This window comes from Nansenia antarctica (genome assembly GCF_963989245.1).
Source record: "Nansenia antarctica genome assembly, chromosome: 2".
Classification (NCBI taxonomy): domain Eukaryota; kingdom Metazoa; phylum Chordata; class Actinopteri; order Argentiniformes; family Microstomatidae; genus Nansenia; species Nansenia antarctica.
The window spans coordinates 35,958,443-35,968,174 of record NC_137675.1 but is presented as its reverse complement, the minus strand read 5'-3'; the positions used below and the strand labels follow the sequence as shown (position 1 = coordinate 35,968,174).

General features: G+C 47.3%; 1 protein-coding gene and 1 long non-coding RNA gene across 2 annotated transcripts in view; both read right to left on the bottom strand.

Moving 5' to 3' along the window:
* The window catches only part of bmpr1aa (bone morphogenetic protein receptor, type IAa), a gene marked incomplete at its 5' end in the record, with an annotated part of 40,401 nt that extends 34,064 nt beyond the window's left edge, over nt 1–6,337 (bottom strand). Inside the window, one exon of the mRNA XM_080523012.1 lies at nt 6,259–6,337. Within this exon, the coding sequence (XP_080379138.1) occupies nt 6,259–6,337 (79 nt within the window). The remainder of the gene's footprint in view (nt 1–6,258) is intronic.
* A 133-nt stretch (nt 6,338–6,470) lies between these two features.
* Nucleotides 6,471–9,732, bottom strand: part of LOC308176036 — an 86,328-nt gene continuing 83,066 nt past the window's right edge. The window contains exon 3 of the long non-coding RNA XR_013938000.1: nt 6,471–6,669. This is a non-coding gene — a long non-coding RNA (uncharacterized lncRNA). The remainder of the gene's footprint in view (nt 6,670–9,732) is intronic.

Sequence of the window (9,732 nt, the reverse complement as noted above, 5' to 3'; positions counted from 1 at the left end):
AGAAGGGTGAGACAGCCCTCTCCCTGGGGGAGACAGAAGGGTGAGACAGCCCTCTCCCCGGGGGAGACTGAAGGGTGAGACAGCCCTCTCCCTGGGGGAGACAGAAGGGTGAGACAGAAGGCTCTCCCAATAGACAGAAGACTCTCCCACTAGAACCCCCCAGTGGTACCCCTCACACACACACACACACACACACACACACACACACACACACACACAGCCAGTTGTCGTCTCAGGGCATGGCAGCAGAAACAGACCTGAGCAAAGAAAGACAACAAGCCTTTTGGGGCTGAATTATTTCCGGAGAACAATGTGTGTTAGGAGTGTTACAGGAAGTGGTTCATGTACAACAGGAAGCGGTTAATGTGCCACAGGAAGTGGTTAATGTGCCACAGGGAACTCAGAGAGCCAAGAATCAGTTCAACAGCTTCCTGTAGGGAGGGGAGCTTTGAGAGAGGAAGCCCTGGCTGTGAATATATCTGTGGTACACAAGATACACAGTACACACACACACACACACACACAGAACAGACACACACAGTACACACACACAGCACACACACACAGCACACATTAGGGGTGCAACGGTTCTCGTTTTTTTTTACGGACGGTATGGTTTGCCTTCCACGGTTCAACACACTAGTGAACCGTGGCGGTTTTTGGTTCATCTTGTGTTTCATTCAAAGTCGGAGGTGGAGTTGGTCTGGAACGCAGTTGCTTCTTGCTCAAATGTTTGTTCATGGCGAGCGGAGTTGAGAACATGGCAACAGTTTGAGGAAGCCCCGGGTTGCTACAAATCTGCGTTGCGGAGTCATTAATTCTGGTTTTGGCATTGAATACAGCGATGAGGGAGTGAAAACAGTGAACAGAAATGCGTGTTGCAGAAATGCTTCATGCATGTCGTATATGCGCATAATATGCGTACAATGGGCTACAGCTGGTACAGCTCTCATAGCTTAAGTGCATTTTTACTTTCATTTCTATCTTTCCTATACCAGTCGTCAAGCCTAAGAGGACACATGTCGACGTGTCCTTGGGCAAGACACTGAACCCCAAATTGCTCCCAGTTTGCTCCCTTGCATGGCAGCTTGCCGCCATTGGTGTGTGAATGTGAATGTGTGTGTGAATGTGTGTGTGTCAGGTGAATGAGGCCGTTGTAAAGCACTTTGGATAAATGCAATATATAAGTCAGTCCAATTACCATTTACCATTCTGTGTGTGTGTGTGTACTGTGTGTGTCTGTTCTGTGTGTGTCTGTACTGTGTGTGTCTGTTCTGTTTGTGTCTGTACTGTGTGTGTCTGTACTGTGTGTGTCTGTTCTGTGTGTGTCTGTTCTGTGTGTGTCTGTACTGTGTGTGTCTGTACTGTGTGTGTCTGTTCTGTTTGTGTCTGTTCTGTTTGTGTCTGTTCTGTGTGTGTCTGTACTGTGTGTGTCTGTTCTGTGTGTGTCTGTACTGTGTGTGTCTGTACTGTGTGTGTGTGTGCGTGTCTCTCAAAGGCTCTGAGGAGCAATCAGCCCCTCTCATTGGCTGGTTAAAGGAGACCTTTACAAGCAGAGAGCTGCGTCTTTACGGCTCCACATTACACATGACTCACTCTCTTAACCCGGGGGGTGGGGGAGAGAGAGAGGGAGGGGGAGAGAGAGAGAGAGGGAGGAAGGGAGGGAGAGGGCGAGAGAGAGAGGGAGGGGGGAGGGGGGGAGAGAGAGGGGAGGGAGGGAGAGAGAGAGGGAGAGAGAGAGAGAGGGAGGGAGACGGAGGGAGGGGGGGAGGGAGAGGGAGGGAGGGAGAGGGAGGGAGGGAGAGAGAGGGAGAGAGGGAGAGAGAGAGAGAGAGAGAGAGAGAGAGAGAGAGAGAGAGAGAGAGAGAGAGAGAGAGAGAGAGAGAGGAGAGAGAGAGGGAGGGACCAACCTAAGTCTGTTGGATGCTATACGTCCCGCTGAAACTAGCAACCTTTTTGAAGTCTGATTTTCTACCACCGAAGTCAGTACCGGTAATTGGAATTCCATTTACTCCTTTGGCTGTTGGGTGACAGAAAATGGACTGACTGATATAGACTGACTGATATAGACTGCCTGATATAGATTGAGTGATATAGATTGAGTGATATAGATTGAGTGATATAGACTGACTTATATAGACTGACTTATATAGACTGAGTGATATAGACTGACTGATATAGATGACTTATATAGACTGACTGATATAGACTGACTTATATAGACTGACTTATATAGACTGACTGATATAGACTAACTGATATAGACTGACTGATATAGACTGACTGATATAGATTGAGTGATATAGATTGAGTGATATAGACTGACTTATATAGACTGACTTATATAGACTGAGTGATATAGACTGACTGATATAGATGACTTATATAGACTGAGTGATATAGACTGACTTATATAGATGACTTATATAGACTGACTTACAGGTGCAACTAAATTTTTTTGAATATTGTGCAAAAGTTCATTTATTTCAGTAATTCAACTTAAAGGGTTAAACTTAGATATTATATAGACTCATTACATGCAAAGTGAGATATTTAAAGCCTTTATTTGTTATAAATTTGATGATTATGGCTTACAGCTTATGAAAACCCCAAATTCAATATCTCAGAAAATTTGAATATTGTGAAAAGGTTCAATATTGTAGGCTCAAGTGTTACACTCAAATCAGCCAATTAATCCAAAACACCTGCAAAGGGTTCCTGAGCCTTTAAGTGGTCTCATTCTGGTTCAGTAGAATTCACAATCATGGGGAAGGCTGCTGACCTGACAGTTGTGCAGAAAACCATCATCGACACACTCCACAAGGAGGGAAAGCCTCAAAAGGTAATTGCGAAAGAAGTTGGATGTTCACAAAGTGCTGTATCAAAGCACATTAATAGAAAGTTAAGTGGAAGGAAAAAGTGTGGAAGAAAAAGGTGTACAAACAACAGGGATGACCGCAGCCTGGAGAGGATTGTCAGGAAAAGGCCATTCAAATGTGTGGGGGAGCTTCACAAGGAGTGGACTGAGGCTGGTGTTAGTGCATCAAAAGCCACCACACACAGACGGATCCTGGACATGGGCTTCAAATGTAGCATTCCTCTTGTAAACTGCTCCTGAACAACAAACAACGTCAGAAGCGTCTGACCTGGGCTAAAGAAAAAAAGAACTGGTCTGTTGCTCAGTGGTCCAAAGTTCTCTTCTCTGATGAGAGCACATTTTGCCTCTCATTTGGAAACCAAGGTCCCAGAGTCTGGAGGAAGAATGGAGAGGCACACAACCCAAGACACTTGAAGTCCAGTGTGAAGTTTCCACAGTCTGTGTTGATTTGGGGAGCCATGTCATCTGCTGGTGTTGGTCCATTGTGCTTTATTAAGTCCACAGTCAACGCAGCCGTCTACCAGGACATTTTAGAGCACTTCATGCTTCCTTCAGCAGACAAGCTTTATGGAGATGCTGACTTCATTTTCCAGCAGGACTTGGCACCTGCCCACACTGCCAAAAGTACCAAAACCTGGTTAAATGACGATGGGATTCCTGTGCTTGATTGGCCAGCAAACTCGCCTGACCTGAACCCCATAGAGAACCTTTGGGGCATTGCCAAGAGAAAGATGAGAGACATGAGGCCGAACAATGCAGAAGAGCTGAATGCCGCTATTGAAGCATCCTGGTCTTCCATAACACCTCAGCAGTTCCACAGGCTGATAGCATCCATGCCACGCCGCATTGAGGCAGTAATTCATGCAAAAGGGGCCCAAACCAAGTACTGAGTACATATGCATGATTATACTTTTCAGAGGGCTGACATTTCTGTATTTAAAATCCTTTTCTTATTGATTTCATGTAATATTCAAATTTTCTGAGATATTGAATTTGGGGTTTTCATAAGCTGTAAGCCATAATCATAAATTTATAACAAATAAATACTTTAAATATCTCGCTTTGCATGTAATGAGTCTATATAATATCTAAGTTTAACCCTTTAAGTTGAATTACTGAAATAAATGAACTTTTGCACGATATTCTAATTTTTTGAGTTGCACCTGTATATAGACTGACTTATATACAGTAGATGACTTATATAGACTGACTGATATAGACTTACTGATATAGACTGACTTATATAGACTGCCTGATATAGACTGACTGATATAGATGACTTATATAGACTGACTTATATAGACTGACTGACATAGACTGACTTATATAGACTAGGGATGCACCGAACATTCGGCCACCGAATGTATTCGGCCGAATATCGCAAAATAAAGCACATTCGGTATTCGGCCGAATGTGTGAAAACACCGAATGTTTACCACCGAATAGTGGGCGTGTTTTGATGAAGTTCCAGCGCCATCTAGTGGCGAAGATAATACCTATACTGATCCGATCTGGATCTCTCATAAACTGAACACGGACATTTCATTGAGTTAGATTCGTTCATTATTATTTTTGTAGCACTGCATTTTTTCTCTACAGTGTGAACACGAAGTGCAATTTGTTGAAGATATTCAGTGATATAAATATATAGATATATAAATAAACAAAGGACACCTTTTACACCCATTATGAGTGTTTACAGTGAGAGTGTGGGAGAGTTCTTAGATACTCATCTTTTTCGCAGCCATCTTTATTTTATTTATTGTGCTTTGTTGGTATAGACTGATGTCTGCTGGAATGTTCAATAAAAGTTTTTTTTTTTCAATCTCAATTTCTTTCTTTGAGAAGCATGAATAAAAAGCAAAATGTATTTAGTTTATGCAATGATAAAATTAAAAACTGCCGATATACATTCGGTATTCGGCCAAGTGTTTCCTTAAATTCGGCTTCGGCCAAGAATTTTCATTTCGGTGCATCCCTAATATAGACTGATTATATAGACTGACTTATATAGATGACTTATATAGACTGACTGACATAGACTGACTTATATAGACTGATTATATAGACTGACTTATATAGACTGACTTATATAGACTGACTTATATAGACTGACTGATATAGACTGACTTATATAGACTGACTTATATAGATGACTTATATAGACTGACTTATATAAACTGACTTATACAGACTGACTTATATAGACTGACTTATATAGACTGACTTATATAGACTGACTTATACAGACTGACTTATACAGACTGACTTATATAGACATACTTATACAGACTGACTGATATAAACTAGGGGTGTAACGGATCACAGATAATCCGTGATCCGTACGGATCGCCCCCCACGCATGTGTACCACGGATCAATTGCAAAATGTAACCAAGTAATAATATTACTTAATATTAGTTAATATCCCTTGTAAATCACAATGTAGAGTTGCCATGAAAAGATAGACGCGACAGTTGCGTGCTTTGTTTTACTCTAAAGCGCAATGATAGGTTGATAATGGGGAAAAAAATCCAGAACAACAAGATTGCGTTCGTAAATTCGCTCTGGAATCTGATCAGCATTCATGGAACGCCTCTTGTCCAATCAAATTACTTGGTCCCTTTATGACGTCGGACCCAGTGTGCTCTCCGGCACAAGTGTATCATGGCGAGTGCTGCTAATGTTGGCGACAGAGAAGAACTCGAAATGCCTCCCTCGTCATTTAAATCCCATGTATGGGAGCACTTTGGCTTCTCTGTCAATTATAACAATGACGGACAGTGTCATTGGAAGTGTGGTCGATAAAAAAGTTACGGTGTTTAAGCGTTGTGCAACGAGAAAGTCGTACGAGCATGGCCACACATTTGCCGCGACATCACCCTGGTGTGTGTTACAGAATTCGAGGAAAAAGCTTTTTATTTTTATTTTTATGTTTTGTATTGATCCGAAAAATGATCCGATCCTTGACTCAAAAACCGTGACACGATCCGATCCGTGAGTTAGGTGATCCGTTACACCCCTAATATAAACTGAGTTATACACACTGACTTATATAGACTGACTTATACAGACTGACTTATACAGACTGACTTATACAGACTGACTTATATAGCGTCTTAGTCCAAAGCTCTTTACAACGGCCTCTCATTCACCCATTCACACACCAATGGCGACAAGCTACCATGCAAGCTACCATGCAAGGCTCCAACTGCCGATCTGCCGACCTCCACCCCCCTCCCCCTTTCTCTCCCTCCACCCCCCCCCTCTCTTTCTCTCCCTCCACCCTGCCTCTCTTTCTCTCCCTCCACCGTCCTCTCTCCCTCCACCCCCCCTCTCTCTCTCTCCCTCCACCCCCCCCCCCTCTCCCAGAGGTCTCACCTTCTGCTGCGTTGGCGAGGGTGAGGCAGGCCGCCATTGTAGTCATGGTAACCAGGTAGAAGGACAGGAGGCCCGCCATCCTGAGAGGACCTGGACCGCTGAGATGGGGGGGCCGCGGGGGGTCTGTTCCTGTCTCAGCAGGCCCGGGGAGGTGGAGGACTGGGGGGGGAGGGAGGGGTGAGGAGGAGGACTGGGGGAGGGAGGGAGGGGGGAGGAGGGGTGAGGTGGAGGACTGGGGGGGGGGAGGGAGGAGGACTGGGGGAGGGAGGGAGGGGGGAGGAGGACTGGGGGAGGGAGGGAGGGGGGAGGAGGACTAGGGGGGGGAGGGAGGGGGGAGGAGGAGGACTGGGGGAGGATGGGTCGAAACGTATCGCAGACTCTCCTTCTCACAGCATACCTCGGTCCACGACCCTGGAGAAGAGAGAGACAGACCGTATGAGAGAGAGACAGACAGGATGATGAGAGAGACAGCATGATGAGAAAGACAGGATGATGAGACAGACAGGATGATGAGAGAGACAGACAGGATGATGAGAGAGACAGGATTGGAGCAACTGGGGGTTAGACAGTCTCCCTGGAGTAACTGAGGGTGAGACAGGCTGTCAGAACTACTTTAGAAGACAAGAACCACACAGTAGTCTTCAAATTGAGACAGACTGGGATTACAACCACACAACACCTAATGGAGTGGCGCTGAGTGAATGGGCCTCCAACACTGATGCTCTGCTGCTGTACGACCCCAAGGAGCCTCCAACCTTCTTCTCTGCACGCTGGAACACCTCCAACAACCCGGACCTGGCCTTTGCCATCTGCCACAGTAATGACCCGAAACCGGAGAGACGCGTCCTGGACAGGTTTCCCCGCTCACATCACCGACCATCCATCATTAAAGTCCCATCACTGGTGGAACCGTTACCAGGGAAACCCGTCAAGCGATGGAACTTCCGAAAAGCCAACTGGGAGTTGTATGCTGAGGAGACTGAAAGAACGTCAGCTGGCCTGCCAGACCCAGACACAGCCGATCTGGATGCGGCCTATGCAGCCTACTGCCAGGTCCTCCTGGGTGCGGCAAAGAAGACCATCCCACGTGGCTATAACAGGAATTACATCCCTGGTTGGGACGAGGAATGCAGCCGCCTTCTGTGCGACCACCAGAGGGCTAGTGCCAGAGAAGAGGTGGACGTGACTGCAGCAGCACTGCTCCAGAAGCTGGATATCACCCGCAGGGCCAGATGGACAGAAGTTGTCGAATCAATCGACTTCACCCATTCTAGTCGCAAGGCGTGGCAGACCATCAACCAGCTCACAGGCAGAAATACAACACCCCACAGCTGCCCAGTCACAGCAAATGCCATCGCATCCCAGCTCCTGAAGAACGGCCGCTTCCCGGATGCTGACAAGACTTTGCCCGACTGAAATCGCGTGAGGTCTCTTGCATCTCGGGAGCAGCCAGTGTCGATTCCAACCTCTCGGGAGAATTCACAGCAGAGGAACTCCACCCGGAGTTCGTCATCCACCAGAGCACAACAACATCTGGCTGGCTCTGTGCTTTCTATACATCATGCTACCGGAGATTAAAGCTCCCAAAGACTTGGCGCCGTGCCTCTGTCATAGCTCTGCCAAAGCCAAATAAACCTGCAGAAGACCCCAAGTCGTACAGACCAATCTCGTTGCTCTGTGTCCCATTTAAGATCTTGGAGAGGATGATCCATAGCCGCATCGAGCCAGTGGTGGACTCACAGCTCCCACGGGAACAAGCTGGTTTCCGCCGTGGAAGATCAACAGCAGACCAGGTAACACTACTCTGTCAGGACATCGAGGACAGCTTCCAGGACAATGAGAAAGCTGGGGTAGTGTACCTGGATCTGACTGCTGCATATGACACCGTGTGGCACCGGGGACTCCACCTGAAGCTGCTGAGGACAATACCGGACCGCCACATGGTGAAGTTTATCATGGAGACACTTTCCAACCGCAGCTTCATCCTCCAGACCAGCAGTGGCCAGTGCAGTAGGCTCAGAAGACTGAGGAACGGGGTGCCGCAGGGGTCTGTTCTCTCGCCGATGCTGTTCAACGTTTACATCCACGACCTACCTGATACAGCATCCAGAAAGTATGGCTACGCAGACGATCTTGCCATCATGCTGAGCCGACCAACGTGGAAGGCGATGGAAGAGGGTCTTAAACGAAGACATGGGCACACTGGTAGCATACCTTCGAAGGTGGCGTCTACAACTCAGTGTCGGAAAGACAGTCGCAGCGGCATACCACCTTAGCACCAGAGAAGCCAGGAGGGAACTTGAGGTGCGCGTTGACAACAAATGTCTGGAGGTCCAGCAAGCCCCAAAGTACCTTGGAGTGCGTATGGATCGGACATAATCCTTCAAGCAACACCTGGAAGAAGTCAAGGCCAAGGTGACATCCAGAGCCGTGCTGATCCGCCGCCTAGCTGGTACAACCTGGGGAGCCTCCGCTAAGACGCTAAGAATATCCACCCAAGCCCTGGTCTTCTCTGCAGCGGAATACTGCGCCCCAGCCTGGAGCAGAAGCCCTCATGCGAGAAAGGTCGACGTGGCTATCAATACCTCCCTCAGAATAATAACTGGATGCTTGAAGCCTACCCCTGTGTCCCTCTTGCCAGTCCTCGCGGGAATAGCACCGGCCGGCCTCCCACGGGAGGCTGCCACCCTCGCCCTGGCCAGGAAGGCACAAAAGTATGACTGGCACATCCTGCACAACACCACAATAACACCAGCACCTCCAAGCAGACTCAAGACCCGCCACCCTTACAACAAGGCAGCACAAGCGATGCTCAACTCCACATCCCCAGAGATGCATGGTTGGCAGCAGCTTGGAAGCAGGAGTGGGAGTCAGCCGGGCTCTCCCACGCTACATCTGGGACCCAGGAGATGGCGCCATTGGAGGAGACGACCTACCACGCCGGCAATGGACCACACTGAACCGTTTACGAACTGGTGTCGGTCGCTTTAAAACATCAATGAAGGCGTGGGGCATGGCGGACAGTGCGGCATGCGAGTGCGGTGACCCTGAGCAGACCCCCGACCATATGTGACGTCATATCATCGCTTTGCTATGGAGTCGCAAACGGGAAAGGCTTCAAATCAGCGTTCAAAGTTTTTCAGAGCAAAAAATCTGATTTCGTTTTTTTGACACAAGGACACACAGTCCCAGACTGACAGACTGACACAAGGACACACAGTCCCAGACTGACAGACTGACACCATTTCCAGCTGGTCTGGGATGAACCGGAGATGACAGAAGGGTGAAAGCAAAGACTCATTTGAGGGAACTTCTGCACAACTTCTGCACAATAGTTGATTTTTGTAGAGTAAAAATGCCACAAGTGTGTTCAGCTATTACAAATGGTGGTATACTTTGATAAAAAAAATCTAAATTAAATTGTGTTCAACAGAACAGTTCCATGATTTAATTATGTGTTTTAATCTCCGATTG